This window comes from Manacus candei, unplaced genomic scaffold (genome assembly GCF_025592945.1).
Source record: "Manacus candei isolate 608988 ecotype Guabito, Panama unplaced genomic scaffold, ASM2559294v1 h1tg000060l, whole genome shotgun sequence".
Classification (NCBI taxonomy): domain Eukaryota; kingdom Metazoa; phylum Chordata; class Aves; order Passeriformes; family Pipridae; genus Manacus; species Manacus candei.
Genome location: NW_026138108.1, coordinates 2565016 through 2584771, shown reverse-complemented (window position 1 = coordinate 2584771; position 19756 = coordinate 2565016). Strand labels below are relative to the sequence as shown.

Genomic DNA, 19756 nt, shown 5'->3' with positions numbered 1-19756 from the left:
GCAGTATCCTGTGACTGAGAGACAAGGAATATTGATTAACATGACATTTAAGTGGCATTTCTTCTAGTGTACTGGGAGCATTAGTCAAAGTCTGCCTTCAACTCTGAGAAGTAATGAGATAAGCTTCCTTCCTCAGAGAGGTCTCTGCCTGCTGCTGCAAAGTGTTTGGCAGGCTGGGAGATGTCCTTTTGTTATCCTGTCAATTCTCTATGTCTGGTCCCTTGTACAAAAGGCACCTGAAGTACACCTTTGGCTCTGGCAAGCAGCCTGTACACCAGTACAGGCTTACATGCTTACGTGGTGGCTCCTGCTCCATGCTTCTCAGTCACCTTGCTTTAGGTGGAGCCCAGCTTCTGACTCTAAAAGGTGACACAGGAGGGAGTATGTCCTTTCACACCCTGGGGTCCTCTTTGATTAACCTGAGATATTTTAGCGTTGGTTCCCATGTTGGCGGCTCTCGGGGCACTGTGGCTTTGCTACAGGGACAGGATGTGGGGTTTGATGGATGCTTTCCACTTCCAGTCAAGCTCAAGCTGTCCCTCTTTGGGACACCAAGTGACAGCTATCAGTTGACACATAGACCCACAGGGCTCTGGATTTCTAGATCTTTTAAAAAATTCTGTTGAGGGCCCAGAAGCTCTTATCTCCCAGGCTTCCCTGGAAGGATTCTTTTTCTATTTCATTGTTTTGGTTTGGTTTTTTTTAATGATGTGCACAGCAGGCAGGCTGCAGGCTGCTGCCAAGAGGGGCAGCCCTGCTTCCACTCCTGCCTCTCTCTGCTTGTGCCAGCAAAAGCATCTGTGTGTTTGCAGCTACATATTGACCTGGGAATAGGCCTGGTCCAAAATGAATTCTTCAATTTGCTGAGGGAGGGGAGAGCTCCCTTCTTTTTTGGCAGTAGCCTGATGTTATGCTGGGCTAGTGGTTGAGTAACCACAGCCTCTTCTGGGAAAGAAAATCACATGTCATAAGAGAGATGCAATTGCCAGGGGCTAAAAATCCCTGGTACTGTTCCCTTCATGAGAATATTTGCACCTTCTTTGCCAACACACTGCCAAGACTGCACTGAGTCTGTAGCAGTGCCTCTTTGTGCAGGACAAACTGTGTTGTGCTACCCTTCCACAGCATTGGGTCTCACCTGGTGCCTGATTGTAGATTCTCTCTTTGAGGGGGAGACACAGCATTAAATCCTTACTGCCAGAGAAGACTGTTTCTTTTCAGGTCTCCTAGGGATGGCCCTATGTACTGCCAGACTCAGGTGGTATAGGAAGAAGAAAACAGAGGGTAAAAACACCCCAATGCCTTTCCTTTGCGCCAGCACAATCCCCTAGCACGCACAGGAAAAGCACGTGCTTCAGAAAGCACTCGGTGAGCACCTGTCCTTGGAGATGCAAAAAAGTATGACCCACTTCCTCTCCTCTTCCTCTTCCTATCCCTCCCTTGCATGGTAAGAAGTGGTGGCAGTGCCTAGCAGACACCCTTAGTGTGAACATAGCTGATTCTGAGTCTTTCTCGCCAAGGGTGGCAGAGGTGAGGGATCTGGTTAACCTTGGGCTGGAAAAGTGGGAGGCTCCTCTCTGAGTGCATCTGAACCTTGCTGGGATTGTGTCTCTCTTTCCTGATGTTCTTTTGCTTCTCCCTGCTGCAGCTTGTCCTGTTTCTGAAGGTTCTGTTCTTATTTTGACATGGGAGGTACGCACTGGCCTGCCTGCCTGCCTACCTGCCTCCATTGCCAGATAGGTTAAGGGAGCACATTGGGATTGCTTAACTTGGCTAAGCTCACACTGCAGGCTCTGCATGCTGCCTGTCTGGCTGAGCTGTCCTGGCTGACTTCAGGGACATGGAGGAGACAAGTCTGGGTGAGGAGCAGCACATGGCTGAATGCTGGGTGACTTGCAGCCCTTGGTGCTGCTCCGTGGCTTGTGGCTGCTGGTACCATGTGGTCCCTGTGGGAAAGGGGCTCCCTACAGGGTCTCTGCCTCACAGTGTGTCAGCAGGGTGTCATCTCAAGACTTGTGACGTGCTCTGGGCCACAGAGGTAGGAAGAGATAAGCTGGCTGGACCTTTGGAGAGGGGATCCTGTGTCCATCATTGTACCAAGGGCTGGGTGAACGAGCAGGGCTTTTTGCACCTTAGCCAGGCAGCAGCTGGGCTGAGCGTGCCCATAGGGTGCCAGCCACAGCACTCTGATGCTGCTTCTCCAAAAGCCCTGTCAAGGCAAGTACTTTCCACACTCTCTCAGCTATTATGAAAGAGCCTGGGTTTGCTGCACCCTTCTCTCACTTGCCCTCAGGGCATGCTGGGCTTGTTTGAATTAATGTAATTAGCACATGCCTTATTAGCTCACTAAGGCACAAAGAACTCATGTATATTTGTAGCCAGGTTAAGCAGCCCCTATTAATTTAATAACCGTGTCCTCCTCAGTGCACAGCAACAGTTAATCACCGGTGGTGACTCAGGACCAGCCAGTACGGAGGAAATGCGTATATGTGTGCGGTTCTCTTTTATTGTGTTGTATTTTTATTAACGAGCAGAGCTGTGAAGGGAATTAGCAGTAGATGGAAGAGAACTTTCAGTGCGGGTTTACTAAACAGCCAGCCCTGGATGTTTCCTATGCTCTGTGCTGTCTGTAGAAAAGGATCTGTAGAATGAATCAGCGAAATATAACACTGACTGGGAGGCAGAAATATGCAGAAATAAACTTCAGCAACCCGTGCTTGGAACTCTGCTCCAATCAGGTTATGTACTTCATTGTCTACCCTTTCCCCCCCCCCCGGTGAGTCCTGGGGCAAGGAAGTAGCTAGTGTATTCTGGCGCTGCTCATATCTGAAACTGTGAAAGAACAAGGTTCTTGTGAAAGAACAAAAATAGTTGCAAGCAATTTCATTCTCTGCAGCACTGTGGTCCTCTGTTCCTTTTACTGGCCTCGGACTTGCCACACACAGCGCTTGGCTAGGTCCACTGGAAAGCTGCCAGAATGCTTGCCACCAGGTGTTTTGTGGGATTGAATGTTTTTTTTTGTTGTTTGTTTGCTTGGTTGGTTTGGGTTTTTGTTTGGTTTGTTTTGTTTGGTTTGTTTTTTGGGGGTTTGTGGGGTTTTGTTTGGTTGGTTGGGTTTTTGTTTTTATTTTTAAATTTTTGTTTGTTTAGGTTTTTTGTTTTTGTTGGGAAAATAAAAGTCTGTGAGACTGTGGGATGACAGGGGATGCACATGAGTCTGTATGCAGCAGGTTGAAACAGATAAATTTATTTGTCCTTCCTTAGAGCCCATTCTCAGGACAGCCCAATTTTTGAGTGAAGGTTCTGTGAGTGGTTAGTGGGATGAGGAGCTGCGATGGGTGAAGATCTGCAGAGGTGTCCATGAAAAAGTCTGTGGGAAGATAAACAGCTTCTGGGGCACCTCAGATGCTACCCAGAGGTGGTGATTTTTTTCCCCCTTCCTCCTCTTTTTGTCCTTTGTTTCAGGCAGGAAGGAAAACCGCTCAACTTGGTGGGAAGGAGTCTTTCCAAGCAGGATCAGAATAGCTGACTCAGAGCTGTGAACTGCTTGGCATACACCAAGATAGGAGGTGTTTTTCCAGGGCAGCTTTTTAGCCAGTGTCCTGGTTTTAGCTGGCATAGAGTTAATTGTCTTCCTAGTAGCTGGTACGGTGCTGTGTTTGGATTTAGTATGAGAATAATGTTGATAACATGCTGATATTTTAGTTGCTGCTAAGTACTGCTCACTCTAAATCAAGGACTTTTCCATTTCCCACTCTCTGCCAGTGAGGAGGTGCACGAGAAACTGGGAGGGAGTATGGCATCAGGAAAGCTCTGACGTAGTTGCCATCATGGAAACATTTTGGGATGCCTCATATGACTGGAGTGCTGCATTGGATGGCTATAAGCTCTTCAGAAGGAATAGGCAAGGAAGGAGAGGCAGTGGCTCTGTACATTGGGGAGTATTTTGACTGTCTAGAGGTCAAGGATAGTGATGATCAGGTTGAGTGCCGTGGGAAGGTTAACAAGGCCAACATCCTGGTGGGAGTCTGTTCCAGACCACTCAACCAGGATGAAGAGGCAGATGAAATATTCTATAAGCAGCTGGCTGATGTTTCTCGATTGCCAGCCCTTGTTCTTCTGGGAGACTTTAACTTTCCAGATGTCTGCTGGAAGCTCAACAAGTGGAGAGGAGGCACTCTAGGAAGTTCCTGGAGTATGTGGAAAATAACTTCCTGACACAGCTGGTAAATGAGGGGTGGTGCTCCACTAGACCTGCAGTTTACAAACAGAGAAGGACTGGTGGGAAATGTGGTGGTCAGAGGCTGTTTTGGGCACAGCAACCATGAAAGTACAGTGTTTCAATTCTTGGTGAAGTAAGAAAGGAGGTCAGCAAATGGATCCAGAAAGGCTGAGCATCCTTTAAGAAGGAAATCTTAGAGGCACAGGAGCAGGCTGTCCCTGTGTGTCAAAAGACAAGCTGGCAGGGGAGAAGGCCAGCCTGGCTGTACAGGGAGCTTTTGCAGGAACTCAGAGGAAGAAAAGGAGGGTTTATGACATTTGGAATGATGCCTTAAGCCCCTAATGGTTTTTATTTTTCTAATACTTGTAAGTTTTATAAGTAGTGGAAGTAGACTCTAAAAGCAGCATCCCTTTCCCTGTAGCACCCTTGTTTACACATTCCTTAACCCTCTTACCCCATTCTATGCTCCCTATATCACTCCTACCCCCGAATCCAGTAGAAATGTTTAGTCTTTTGTCAAGGCAAGGCCTAGATTGTTGGCAGAACAGCATATCAGTGCCTAAACCACAGAATACAGTCAAGAATTAGGTAACTATGTACCCTTTGTGCTCTGATGAAGATGAAGATGGGATGAACAGAGGGTCCCGAAATGCACCCCAGACCCATTTTCAGGGGGTGGACCTGGGGTGGTCCAGAGTAAAGGCCACAGGGTGGACACATCTGGGATTGGAGGGATGGTGTTATAAAATGTAACCTCTCAGGCACAGCCTGAGTGCGTCTTGTAACATCTTTGCCTTGGCATAATAAACCCTTTCTTATCTCACCCCTAATTAACTGCTCCGGGAGATTTTTTCAGCACCTAACTCCCACGGCAACAGGAAGAAGGGACAGATGACTCAGGAAGAGTACAAGGGTGTCAATAGGTAATGTAGAGAGAAAATTAGAAAGGCGAAAGCTCAGCTAGAACTCAATCTGGCCACTGCTGTGAAAGGTAATAAAAAGTGTTTTTATAAATATACTAACAACAAGAGAAGGCCAAGGAGAATCCCCATCCTTTATTGCATGCTGGGGGAAACAGTGACAAAGGCTGAGGAAAAGCCCAAGGTACTTAATGCCTTCTTTGTCTCAGTCTTTAACAGAAAGATTGGTGATCCTCAGGGTAACTGGCCCTGTGAGGTGACAGAGGTGGAAGTGTTGTTCTGCTGGAGACTTTACTGAGGGATCTGGACAGGCTGGATTGATGGGCTGATGCCAACTGTATGAGGTTCAACAAGGCAAAGTGCTGGGTCCTGCACTTGTGTCACAACAACCCCATGCAGTGCTTGGGGCAGAGTGGCTGGAAAGCTGCCTGGTGGAAAAGGACCTGGTTGACAGCTGACTGAACATGAGCCAGCAGTGTGCACAGGTGGCCAAGAAGGCCAATGGCATCCTGACCTGTATCAGGAATATGTGACCAGCAGGACCAGGGCAGTGATTTTCTCTCTATATTAGGCACTGTTGAGCCCACACCTCGAATCCCATGTTCAATTTTGGGCTCCTTGCTGAAAGAAGGAGATTGAAGTGCTGGTGTCCAGAGAAGGGCAATGGACTTTCAAGAAGAAAAGTCTTTTCTAGTGCTGCATGCAGTGTTCTGAGAAAAAACATACTCATCTTGTGACATGAAGGTGATGGTCATCCATAGCAGTTGGTCGTTGACACAGCTGCCACCAAGCTCCTCGACTTAGGGCCATCATCAGTGTCTTGAAGGCCTAGAATAGCATCACATGCATCCTGCACACCCCATGTGATTCCCAGGGCAGGGCTGCCAGGTCTCAGCACAGAGTCCACAGTGGGCACAACACTGACCTGAGCTGTCAGTCCTTCCCCTCTGGCAGCCTTGGGTTTGGCCACAGTGAGCCGGCACCATCCCAGGACTACACACTTCAAGGCATCTAGCAGGAACAGCTCTGTGGTTGGTTGTGTTGCTCTGGTGAGGTACTGATGGAATTTGGCCTGAAAAGATGCTTATTTCTCCCAACAGGACCACTCGCACCCCTTTCTTTCAGAGGAGAAAGTTGAAAGCCAAGAGCCCTGGTTTTGCTGCTGATAGGGAATGAATGGTCCCTTTCATGCCTCAGGACCTCAGCTCAGTGCTCTACCTCATTCCTACTGAGTGAACTAGAACCCGACCCTTGCTTTCCCTTGGGCTTCTTGGTTGATTGTTTTTAATTACTGTTTTGTACATGGTGATTATTTTAAATTGGGAGGAGGGAACTTTTTTCTACTCTACTGGTCTCTTGGCAGAGCACCCAAGTGAGGGATTTGCACCATGTAGTTTCTCCATGGTATGTCCTTCCAGGTCAAAGGGTTGGTCTGTCTGTCACCATCAGCTGGCTCTGCCTTGACCACCACAGATTATTGAAGAGAAATGCCATATATAAGCTCTTAGTTGTTCTCCCAGGTCTGTCTCCCATCTGCCAGACTCCCAAGTGCTCAGTGAAGCTGTCCTCTTTCTTCAGCTAATGCTGCATTTCTCTGAAGCTGTAATTTCTTAAAAACTGGTACAGAGAACAGATCCAGAGGAAGGTGGATTTAAAAATATTTAGAATCACACCAGTTCAACATGTGACTACATGATTTCTCAATCATGTAGTGCCTTTACATGGCACTTGTAAAGGGGCATTGCTGGCAATAAACCCACTTATGTTGTCCAGTAATGTTCAAACTGCACTTGCTTGTACACCAGCATGATCATGTGCAGGCAATTTTCCTATCTCTCAGTTATCTTGTGCTTCCACTTGTTGGCTCTTCAGATGCAAAATAACTTTGCTCATTATAATCTTAATTTAAATAATCATTTTATGTAGAGGTTACCACTTACATACATATATATAGTTCATTATGTTTGCATATGTATAACTTGTGCTGTAGGTACTTTTTACGGATCCCTTTGAACTGGTGGAGGGACTTGCAGGTCTTTACAGACCAAAGATTGGAACTCACCACTATTTTCAAGCAACGTGCTGAGCCTGAATTTTTGCTGTGGCCACGCCCTGAATTCTTATCACCGCATCACTGAAGATTTTATGATAACAGGAATGGAAAGGGTTTTTGGCCTTCTGGCACCTACTCCAAGACTGAGTTTGCCTTTGAGCATGAATGGTTGTCCTAAATTTAGAGGCTATTTACTTGTGTTGTAAATGTTCAGAGCAATGACAGGGCAGCAGGGCTGTAGCATACTTGATGTGGCATTTGTGTGGCGCAGAGGAGTCCAATCTCTTGAGACTCATCCACTAGACCCAATTGCCTTTTTGAGAACTTAGAGAGGAGACAGGTTGAGATGGGAAGAGTGCAAACATCTCCCATGGGTTTCCTTTGCCTCCCCCTGAGTGTTGCCAGGGGTTCTTTGAGGATTTTTAGACCTCTTGTCTCTCTCTTGCACTGCCTTCAGAGAGTGTTTTAATGACTCCATGTGTTCTTAGTAAGATGACTGCAAGCTTGTTTGTCCTGCTGAAACCTTCCCTCTGGTTCCTTCAACTTGGCAGCTCCAATGTCTTGGATAGCAAGACTTCTCACGTGAACCCTGGGTGAGTCACCTAACAGCTGTCCTTACTCATCACATCTTGCAGTTCAGTCCTTGCATCCAGGACTGAAGGTCAGTGCAGCCACTAAAATAACAGGTCCCAGATACGCACCGGGGCCTTTTGGTGTGCTGCAGTACTGATACCAAGCTCAGCTTCAAGATGAGGTCAGCTTTCCATCTCTCCATCCAGGGCAGTTTCCCAAGACACACAAAGTCAAAGGGTATACCTGGTGTTTGTTCCAGATCAGCACAGGCCTGCTTCTCAAGTCTTTCTGTCTTGGCAGATGGCTTCACATTGAGCAGTTGCCCTTTGCAAACTTTTCTGCCCAGCCAAAGTGGGATGTGACCTGGTAACTGGAGTGTGAGCTGGTGCTAGCACCTATGAAACTAGTGTCTGTTTCCTGAGCTGTCCTGGAGTAGATCTGAGGGGTAGGAAACTTGTTTAGGAGAGAGATCATGCTGGTGCAAGAAGAGGCCTCCATGGGACTCCCCTTGTTAAGTAATAGGGCAAATGGCTTCTGCTCTAATCTAAGCAAGTTGCTGTTTTTTGGCCTGGAGAAGCTCTCCAGATCAGGAAGGTACTTCTCTTGCTGCCCACAGTGCTTTTTGGAGGCCTTTCTCCAAGTCTTTGCTCTCACAGAGGCAACAGCAGGTGCTTGTTGTCTTGACTTACTGTAAAACATTTCTCGGCAAAGCAGGCAAAGTTGTATGATGCTCTACTGGGAGTGGGGGACCAGCCAATTCTTCCAGCAGTATGGAGAGCCCAAAGGAAAAGGGAGTGGGAAAACTGGGTGTGTTTCTTCTGCTCCTACTGCCTGGAGGCAGGAGCATCCTCACCTACTTCCCTGCTCTTTTGTCCTCTTGCTTTCCAGTAATACCTGCCACTCCACTCACTTCAATCCTTGCTTTGGAGTCAGCAGCTATGTTGGCTTTTCCCAGTGTGGCTGAGCCCAGGCAGACAGAGGGACAGTTGCTAGAAGCAACTGAGTGTCTGCCTGATGTTTTTGGTAACTCTTTTGCTTTGCATTGAGGTGATCCTGATGACTGATGGCAGCAGGTAAATCTGGAGAGAGAGAGAGCTGCCTCTGGCACACAATGGGACTTTTGTCCCTGAGATAGGAGGGTTGGTTCTGCCAGCTCAAAAGAAGCTCTTGAGTGCTGAGCCCTCTCTCTCTTTGGAGAGTGAGGAAGGTGGCTGCATTTTCAAAGCCACTTTTGTCTTCTTGACTGCTGTTGTGTGGATCTCTTGCAGTATCAGAATACAGGACATTGCCGTAGTCTGAGGGGCTTGCAGGATTGTCCCCTGTGACATTCTAGCATGGTCCTGTTGTGACTCCTCTCCTTGCAACTTTATGGGTGACTACATTGGTTTGCATGGGTAAAGGATGTGGTGGGTAAATATGCTAAGACGCTGGACTGTTTTTGTTCAAGGCTTGTTTTTTATCTAAGCCAGAATGTAGTCATAGGCACAGGGTGTTTCTCAGGCTACCAACTGTGTTTGGAAATCCTGTCTGAAGGTGAAGAGCAAGTCAGTGATGGAGCTGGGATGAGAGAGAGCTCAGGAACCTTTACTGCTGATGAGTTTTGTTCCTCTTTTTCCCCTCTGTGGGCATCCAGGTAAATCTGTACTGCCACCACCTGTGTTTGCAAAGCCAAACATCTCTATAACATGCCCTCAGCCAGGGAACTTGTCTGTTTCTTTGTGGCACAGTGGGAGATGGTTTGAGGTATTCTCTCATCACAAGATCTCACAGCATGAAGAAGGTAAGACTCCCCAGACTGAGCCCAGCGTGCAGGGAGAGTGGAGGCTGGATATGGGGGCAGAGTTTGCCTGTGGTTTTGCAAGGGTGCCAGCCTGACTGTTTTCATGGCGATAGGAGGGGGTGGAGGGGGGACACTCATCCCGAACAACTGGAGGGAAGCCACACAAGACAGGTTGTGGAGGATGGAAGGGACTGTGGGAGCTGAGGGTTCTTATGGGGGGCTGTCAGGAAGGAGTTTCCTCCATGCTGGGGCTTGGCATCCCCGTGTCTTGCAAACTGTGTGGGCACTGTGCCACTGAGCCTGTTCCCATGGAAGGGAGAGGTGTGAACAGCCAATGGTGCAGGCGGCTGGCATGGCACCTCCCCGTGGGGACTTTGGCCTTTCATCATCTGAGGCAAGGGGGGAAACTCCACTGGCTGGGCTTGGTGCTTTCAAAGCTCGGGGTGGTATGGGGACAGTTGAGCGCTGACCACGAGGCAGGTGAGTTTGCGTCTGCAGCCCCAGGGCTTGTGTCTGGTGGCAGAATGGTACAAAGAGGCTGCACTGTGCCCTTGCACAGCTGGAGAGGGGACGGGCTGTGAGGGTGGGGAGCATCCACCAGCGTGTTCGTGTTCGAGAGCTGCTTTGTTTTCTTGAGGGCTAATGCCTTGCCTGATCCTGCAAGGAAATTTATGCCTGCTTTCAAGTGCCTAAAGGCAAGTGAACTGCAGAGAACCAATTCCCTCCACCCTCTCTATCCCAAAATGTTCTGAGCAGCATAGAGCCAAGTTGACAGCTTCTCCCCAGGTGAGATTTCCTGGTACCGACTCCTCCGTGCGCTCTGTTCCTGTCACACATCTAGAAAGCAGCTTCTCTCAGGAAATATTTGCAGTTTCATTTTGCACTCTTTAAACCTTAATCATTGCGATGGCCACTTTGCTTCAGTCATTAGCAAAATTGGGCAGTGTCCGCACCTTTGCTCTGAGAAGGAAAGTGTTGTGCTGATTCCAGAGAGTTTCTCCTCTCCCAGTGGGTATTTGTTGCCGATTGCTTCCTCCACCTTCTCTGGCTATGAGCAGTTGCGTGGCTCTGTCCTCTTGACACAGTGGATGCTGTCATGGCTTTGCTCCCTCCTCTCACCCTCTGAACCCTGTTTCTTGACATCAGCTTCTCTCACTGGTCCCTGAGTTTTCCTGCTCTCCAGACAAATCAAAGTATGTGGAAGGGAGTCCTGGCTTCCCCTTTTGCTATTTATTCTCAAGTCAAGGTTGTAGTTTGGACATTTGCTTTCAGTGACAGCTCCTAGTGTGTGCTGGCCTCCAGTTCTCTCTCATTCTTGCCTGACTGCTCTGCACAAATGTTTGTGCTGGCATGAAATCAGGGATGGGAACACGTTTAAGTGTAGGGAGAAGACTGGTTTGCTTTCTTCAGCCACGGCACCCGCTGACGTTTGCTAAAGGTGTTCTGTCAAGATGTCAGCCTGTGTGTGCTCAGACAAATCGGCATGTCCAGCATTCTGCACCTGAGAGGATGTGCTCACCTGCAGTGGAGCTGCTGGGGAGCAGAGAGCCTGGAAATGGGAGGGCTGGCAGAGGGCAGAAGCAAAGAGCTGGCTTCTGGGAGGGCTGCAGGGTGCTGCTGGCAGGACTGGGGTAGCTGGTGGACTGGGAGTCTGCAGCTATCTTGGAGGATACCAGCAGTGGCTCTGGCAGCCTGTCAGGGGAAGAGTAGGAGAAGGAAAGTGCTGTACCCAGGTCAGACTGGGTAGAACAGTGGCATCTGGGGGTAGAGGTGGCAACCCACATCCACAGGGCAGTGTGGTGGCACTAAATGCAGTGAGCATGGTCAAAGAGGTTTGGGTAAGCTTACCCTGTTCCTTCTCCTGTGATGTCTTGGCTTGAGGAGATGTTGGGTGCCTGTATCTCCAGTCCAAGCTTGCTAGTGTGACACATGGTATGAGACAAGATGAGGTCTGTGTGTTCCCCTCCATGCCCCACACTGGGCTGTGATTCTCTGGTAAGCACTTTTCCCTCACATGATAAGGTGAGAACCAAAGGTTCAGAGTTAAACCCCATGTCCCAGGCTGGTCAGGAGAGCAGATGCAAAGGTTGGCCTGAAGAAACCCTTACTGTGTGGGTAGTGTATGTGGTGTTTGGCAAGGCAGGGGCAAAAAACAGCACTGCTTTGCCAGTGGCTTAGACTGTGTGGACCAGATACATCCAGAGTTTGCCAGGGTTGCCTTGTGGTATCCCACTCTGGCTGCTCTGTCACTGTCTGCAGCTGGCTTTTGGGAGGTGAGAAAAGGGAGAGGCAGGGTTGAGGAGCCTCCTGGGCTATTTACGTATCAGTGTGAGCTTTGGGCTGTTTGCACTGCTTCTCTGCCTAGCACGGAGATGATTCCCTCTGCTGCGGTGTGTGTGTGGCTCTGAAACTAATTTGCTCGATCATTTTAATAAATGTAAAAGGGATGTCCTGGTGTGCAAGTAATGGGGCACTAATCCATGCCTAGCTGTGTTAACAGCACTCTAGGAAGGAAATATGCTCATGCAGTTCTCACTGTTAATTATGGGATGTTTAACTTAGGATCCCCCTTCTGTGATGGCTGCTCAGCCTTTCTGGCTTTTAGGTGAGTCTCTGGTGGCTCTCGTTTGCCCTGCCCACCCCTACCATTTTCCTCGCAGCTCCTCAGCTCCTTGTGCCATGCAGATTCCCAGTTCCAACTGTGAGTGCCATTGTCCACCTGGCCATGAAGTTTAACCATACAAAGCCTTTCTGAGGCATCAGCACCTTTTTGGTGTTGCTGGCTTGTCTGCTGCCCCAGTGCAGGTGCTGGTGGGAGATTTCCTAGGAAGATGCAAGCCTTGCTCCCTAACACTGCTCCTATAGGAAGCCTTGGAGCTACATCCTTGCTTGGCTGCAGATGCTTGCCTGCTTTTATTTGCAGCTTTTGGCTCCTTAGAGCACTGTGTTTCTGGGGAGATATACTTGGGTTGTTATTTAATCTCTTTTCTTTCTAGGTTAAATGTATAAAGTTGTTCTGAATTTGTTTTTTAAATGTCCTATAAAATTACTGGCATTCTCTTCCCAATCTGGTTTTCCACGTTTTAGACTGCAGGACCATAGCAGCTATTTTCCTGCCCTGGAAGCGACTGGGGTCTGGCTCTCTACAGAAACTCCCTGGACAAGGTGCTGGGGGCTTCATCATTCACTCTTTTAAAGGACTTAGGGAGTTCTGTAGATTACAGCAAAGTGCTCAGATAAAGGTTTGTGGTGACTTTGGGTTTGTTTTGCAAATGGTCATTCGTTGGAGCTCTGTTTAAACAAACAGAGTTCAAATAAGCTTTCCACTTCAGTGCATTAAAATCCCTTAATTCATTAAAATCCCCTCTCCACAGACATAAAGGCCTCTGCTGTGCCAGGTGCTGTTTAAACAATTATCAAGTGCTGGTGTCTGCTGTAAAATGATCACATTGTTCACTTCCAGTTGGTCATCCACGAGTTGAGTGGCTTTTGTTAGGGGAGATGATACTAGTCCTGGTATTTGCTGGCTGTACAGCCAGCACCAAGGAAACTTGTAACTTTGCCCAGTTTTAAACCCAGGAAGGTTGTTTTTACCCTGTCTTGCTGTGCAGCTGCAGCAGGAGTGTCTGTTCCCTGGTGGGAAGCAGGAGCAGTTTTCCAGCTGGATCAGACAGCTGGGGAGGGCTCTGTAGTTCCTAGGCAGGTAGACAGCTGAAGCCAAAAGTCAAGAGAGAAAAGGGAAGAGAGAGCTAAACTCAGCTCTCCCAAGTCCCTCTTGGTTCAGAGGGACTCCATCGCCCTACTTGTGTCGTCAGGTAAGAAACAGCCCTGTGATACATTTGTGTGTCCATATTGGTCTCTCACTCTTTTGGCTACCTGGCAGTGGTGAATATTGTCAGCCTTGCTGTCTTTTCTTAGTGATGCCCTTTGTGATGGGTGCCTGGCCTCCTGAATGCCTCTCTACAGGAAAGGGTGCAGCAGGGGCAACAAGGGGGAGATATTCCCAGTTTGGTGCAGGCTATCAGTACCAGTCGGTACCTATATTTTGTCAGAGCTGCCTCAATAAACACAAATATCCTATTGAGGGTGTAGACATTACCATGTGTCATGAGTTTTTGTGGCTCAGGGCTTGTTTATGCCAGGGTTACAGGCTTTCAACAATTGATCTGCCTATATTTTTTATATTTTGATCTTATTCTGGTTAAACTGATAGAAAATTAGATTAACCTAAACCAAACTGCTCTCGTGGACGTGCATATGAAAGCACATGAAAGATGTAAGTGATTTTCACTCGGAAAGCACAGACTTAGCTGATCTGTAGATTTTTAAGGTCTGTGTCCATAGATAAGTTGAGATCAGGTAAATTCTCTGAAGAGGGGTCACAGAAGATTTAACACTGTAGTGCAGAGGGTGAGGTTTGTGTGCAGTGTTTTGAAGAGGAGCCCATTTCCTTAGTGAGCTCCATATGCTGGTCTCTCACAGCTTTAATTGAACGTGGGACTCCAGAAAAGGCAGTTTCAGTCTCATGTTGTCCAAGAGTGAGACTGTACAAATGGTTTCATACTGTCCTATCCTTGGCATTTGATGTAATAGGGAGGGGGAGCAGGTCAGTGCTGAACTCCTTCCCGTACTTGTTTGCACAATCACTAGCTCTTTACACTTTCAGAGGCCTCTTATTCTCAGGAATGCTCTGGGACTCGAGTTGTATCTTCAGAGCAGAAGCGTCAGCCTGTGTCACCTTGTTGGATGTGAGATTCTGCGTGGCTTAGGAAGTTTGCAGTAAAGGGGCAAATTTCATTCCAGAGGCAATGGGCAAAGGTATGTCCTCTGCTTCTGGCTCACCACTGAGGTGGCAGGTAGAAGGTAAGAGGGAAGAAATTGGCTGAGTGCTGCTGATATACCCGCTGAAAGCATAGGGCATCTGATTCCCAGGCTGGAGGTGAGGAGGCAAGGATGTCTCCACAAAGCTGAAAGCTGTGGCTGCTTCTGAAATTTTCTCCGGTGCCCAGATTTCTTTGTGTGGCAACTTCTACCAGCTCTCATTAAACAGGAGCAGTTAGGAGTCTTAGAGAAAGCTGGTTCCTGCAGTCATGAAGCTTCAGTGCTGTGCCAAGACAGCTGAGCTGAAAGGAGTGGGCCAAAGGGCAAAGTCACATCAATAGCTTGAGGGACAGACACTCTTAAAAGACAATGTGGGCACAAGACTGAACATGGGCTCTCTGTTTGGGCTCGGAAATAGAGGGAGGATAGTAACCTCTGAAAGTGCAGCTTTTTGAAGACTGTCCATTAGAAACAGCACATGTGTGTTGGAGGGAAGTGCTGAACAAGTCTTGTAATGACATGTGATTGTTTTGGGGTAGCTGGGTGGACCTGCAGTGGGTTGGGGATCCACATGGTATGGAGCGAAACGCTCCTTAGAGTTTGAGAGAAGTGACAGACACTGCTGTCCTGGATGCTGGGCAGAGCTTGAGCCCTGCCTGGCTGCTGCCCTTCCTCACATGCTGCTAGAGCCTGATGATTCTGGCAACTCTTCCCTCCATATGTCCCTGTATATTTATATACACACACATTTGTAAGGCTTCCTCTGGAGCTCAGTCTCCTCTCTGAGGAGATCAAGTGCTCCCTTAAGTCACTTGTTCCTCAGCTGGCCTAACCCTACAGCCTGCCCAGTAACACCTGAGCTTCAGGAAGAGTGTAAGTGTCTTAACTTTATGTCCTTGGTGTCTTTCTGTCCTTTCCCAGGAAGAAATTGAAGTGAAAAAGACGTGACTGAAAAAGAACAATTTGAAGGAACGGATTCATTTCTTAACAAGAACAAGTTTGAATTAAATGGCTGATAAACAGATCAGGTAACTTTTAAAAAATTTTTTGAGTTGTTGGTTGTCTTTCAAACTTATTTCTGGTTTTGACACAGGAGGTTGGAGGTAATCACCTGATCATCTCTTCCAGCTTTAAACAGTTCTGATTTCTTCTCTGCTCCTTTCTTTATCTGTTTTTTTCAGCCTTCTCTTATTTTCTGTCTCTGCCATGATGTCACATCTCTGCTTTCTTCAGTTCTTTTTTCTCATTGCCTTGTTCTTTCTGCGCTCTGCTTTATATTCTGCACAAGTGTGTTCCTTTTTGCTTCCTCTTTCAAAGGTCACCTTGACCTGCTGACTTCAGCTGCTGGCATCAAAGGAGCAAAGCCAGCTCCTTGACCAGCCAAGGATGCAGCGCTTGTAATTACAAAGTCCACGTAGCCTTGTGCAGCCTTGTGCCCCTTTAAAGCCAGTCAGTGCTTTGAGTGATTGCAGGAACATGAAGAACCAACAATGATTAGCGACACTTAAGTGCGCAGCGGGAACTTTAGAGTGTTAGTCCTGGCATATGCAAAGGCTTGATTTGAGTCCTTCCTGGAAATGAATTGGGATGCGTTTTTGGGAAAGACAGTTTTGCCCTCTAGCTTCCTAAGAACTGTGTCAGATGGATCTGCACAGTCTTGCATGTAGTTTTAACTTTCAGTTGCTTATGAAGTTGCCTGGATAAGTGACTCCTACATGCTGTGGGATTCCTGTGGGTTTTTTTGTGATGCTTTTCTAGCATCTGCTTTTCCAGGTTACCAGCTCAGGGCAGGTGGAGTCAGTGGGTGAATGAAACCGGGTGACAGAGGGCCAGGACTTGGCAGTGCCTGAATGCTGCAGGCAAGAGGGCTGACTCTTCTTAGTGCTTACTGTGGTGAAGATATCTTCCTGTATGCCTGTCTTCTGCAAATGTGAACAGTCCTGAGCTGTGCTGATAATAAGACAGCATTGTGAAGTGTTCATGTGCCTAGATATGTCTGTCATTGGCTACTGCATTTGGAGTGCACTTGGTACTGTTCTTGCACACCATGAAGGGCACGCTGAGATTCACCTCCATGGAGCCTGACAGGTGTGTGTTCCTGATAGCCTCAGCAGAGCAAAAGGACCAGATGTTCGTGGCCATTTGAAGCTTGGTATTTTAAATGAAGAGGAGACACATCCTACTGGATGTTTCTTGGCCCCTCTGATGTGCTCTTGGCAGTGTGAACAGCAGGTTGTTAACTACTGGGACTAGTTAAAAGGGCTGAGGAGGAGCACTAGGAGAGGAGAACTGGGATGCCTTTCTATCTCTTCTTGTGTTAAACTGAGCAAATGGCTTTATTTACATGCTAGCCTGTGTTGTCCCTGTTTCACTGAGCCCTGCACACGTAGGTAGTGAGAGGCAGTAGCTGTTCAGAAGCTAAATAGGACAGAGAGACCAAGCACAGTGTATTCTTATCCCATGAGAGAGCAGAGAGTGCTGACGTGAAAAGTGAGATCACTTAGTCACAAGGGAGAAAGCTTTTTATTCAGGTGCAGTGGCCTTTGTCTCATGTTATTCTCTGTGCCTCAAATCCCTCATCTCTCCTGATATGATCATTTCCAGTCTAGGTGACCACATGTCTGCAGCAGTCACAGGCAGCCAAGCCAAGGAAATCTGTTTAAGCTTAGAGTGTCTACCAAACAGCTCTCTCCTTGCAGCATGCATCTCTCACTCCTTAGTAGAACAAGATTGATAGCAAAAGACTAATATCAACAGCAGAGGTTTGATACAAGGTGAGATCAAGGGCATCGTATTTCAGTGCATGTGGAACTTAATCTCAGTGTCTCGCCAGATACTGCCCCATAGTCCATCCATACTAGTCTCCCTCTGCAGTGTGCATGGGGGAACCTGGATAGTTGGATTCAGGTGTCATGGTGTTGTTGAGCAAGAGTTTCTCCTGCACAGACACAGGGAGAGGCTCTCTGCAGTGCACACTGCCTAAATTTTTGGCTTGCCCAGACGTATCAGACTATTCCCCTTTATTGCTGGGGTCTATGCTGAAACTGGGCAGTCTCTTGCATTTATAGTAGCAGCAAGTAAGATCTTTGTGTGTGTCTCACTCCCACCTGATATAAACCCTGTGATGATTTCACTGTTAGAACATGTTGAGAGAGGCCTGCCCTGGGTGTTTCAGGGACACTGAGAGAAGTGATGACAGTGCTGAGGATGGAAAGGGGCACTCGCTGTGCCTCACACTCTGTGACCTGCCAGCAGTGACTTCAGAGCTGAATCTGGGGAGACTGAGGTGATCCTGTCTTGAAATACCTTCCTTCCCAATGGTGCCTCTACCTTGACATGCTTTTATCTGGTCTCTAACCTCCTTTTTCAGGGTGACTGTGGGTTAAATAAGGAGGGCTCCGTGATGTGAAGCTTACTGTTTGAAATTGTCCCATGTCCTGAGAACAAGTTGAGCGTAGGAGTTTGCAGGCAAATCTATTCCCTTCTCAGAGTGTGGCGCAAAGATCCCTGAGGCGACAGAATCTCGAGATGGTGAGATCTTGCAACCTGGCCCTGCACTGAGCTCATCCACTGATTTGGGCCTGCTTTCCTAACATACTGTGCTTGATTTAATCTCAACACTGTCTTGTTTGGAGTTGTGGGCTGAGCTCAGATCTGTCTGCTTGTCCTTGGCACCTCTTCTTCCAGCTGTGCCAGCCCTGGGGCTCAGTGTGCGTTATATTGGTGTAGGTGTTGAGGAGGAAAGAGCTTTGGCTGCAGGACAGCAGAGGCTGAAAGAAAATTCCTGGGGTGTCAAGATCAAGCTTAGCACTAGTGGACAAAGACTTATATTTTTTTTCCCACCCCTCTTTTGTCTGCTTCCCTCAGGGAGACCTCAAGTTGAAACCTTGAGGCTCCATATCTTGCCTTTTCCTCAAGCATGGCCACTTATTGATGCTGTATGCAATTTCCTCTTGATGCAGAGTGCTCTGCAGTGCTGTTGGGGGGGTAACTTGTTTGCAAGGCTTCACCCCACCATGCCATGGCCAGCCTCACCACTGCTGCTTCCAAAGGGTAATGCAGTCTGTCCCCCCATCCAGAGCAGCACATCACTGTCATGAAAGGCAGCATGCCTGTTCCCCCTGTGGGAGGACTAGGCCTGGCTGGCTCAGTCAGCTGCAACCTAGGACTGCTGTCAGCCCTCAGTTTAATATCCAACACATCCTGTGTTCAGGGAGCCATATCTTATGCTTTATTGGAGGGAGCTGACTCAAACACGCTTCCTTTGTCTCTGCGTGCAGTGGTTTATTGAGCATATAAGTGCAGGACATTTTTCTTAATTGAATTTGCTGGGAACTCGTGTTTAGCTGATCTGGCTTTCACTCAGTGCCACTTGCAAGAATTCCCCATGGGAGCACAAGGGCGAGTGGAAAAAGCCATGCATTTTGGAAGCACATGCAGCCAGCCAGGTTTTGATTTCCCCAAGAGGTATGAGCTCACGTCTCCACATCTGCGGCCGTGCAGGCTGCCAGTCCAGCGGTTTTGCGAGGCTACTGCTTTGTGTGTGTTCCCCTCGCCCTGAGCACTGGGTCTGGAAACAGTTTCCCGCGGTTGCAGCCGTCTGCTCCTTGGCTGCCAGCTGGGCGCTTCTGCCGGGCTCGTTCCCACATGATGGTAGCAGCTGACGTGTCACGAACCTCTCATTAGCTTCGTATCTGATTGTGGTGCAGGAAAGCATTTGTCAGTAAACCTGCTGGCTCAGATGCCATCCGGCCCTAACTAAAGGCTGTCCATGTGGTAGATGGTCCAACACTCTGTCTTTTCTCCTCTTGGGACAACAGAAACCCTTGGGTCCTGGGGAACGAGGTTTTTCCTTGCTCTTAGCAGTGTGTGGGCTAGCTGTTTGGCTCCACTCCACTCAGCAGTGGTTGTTCCTGATGGTATGTGCTGCTTTCCCCACCTGCCCTGTTTATACAGCGGGAGCCAAGCTTTGCCTTGGGGCAAAGCTCCCTTCGTGCCGGGGAGGGACAGCCTTTTCTCACAGTGATGTATTAACTCTGGTCATGCAAAAGAGCTCAGTTCTTTCATCTTTCGCTTCCCTGGTGTTACCCAGTGCTGACATCTGCTTCTGTCTATCTCATCCTCTTACAGTCTACCTGCCAAGCTGATCAATGGAGGGATAGCTGGGCTGATTGGGGTCACCTGTGTATTTCCCATTGACCTGGCAAAAACTCGCCTGCAGAACCAGCAGAATGGCCAGCGGATGTACACCAGCTTGTGAGTACCACCTGCATGGGCAACAACCCTTGGGGCTTTTGGCAGGGAATCCTTCTTCTTTGTTACCTCTTTCAGGTGAGTTGAGCATTTCTAGGAACTGGACTGTCCTCAGGAAAGCCAGGGAACAATCC

The 19756-nt window shown here is 48.2% G+C and overlaps 1 protein-coding gene across 2 annotated transcripts in view; it reads left to right on the top strand.

Moving 5' to 3' along the window:
• SLC25A22 (solute carrier family 25 member 22) overlaps positions 1 to 19756 on the top strand; it is a 52331-nt gene that overhangs the window by 8615 nt on the left and 23960 nt on the right. The window contains exons 1-3 of one of the 2 annotated variants that reach the window (XM_051804205.1): positions 9976 to 10028; positions 15291 to 15397; positions 19500 to 19625. In XM_051804205.1, coding sequence (XP_051660165.1) covers positions 15378 to 15397; positions 19500 to 19625 — 146 coding nt within the window. In that variant the 5' untranslated portion in view covers positions 9976 to 10028; positions 15291 to 15377. Of the gene's footprint in view, positions 1 to 9975; positions 10029 to 15290; positions 15398 to 19499; positions 19626 to 19756 lie in introns of those variants that run through there. The other variant, XM_051804204.1, reaches the window with a different exon arrangement.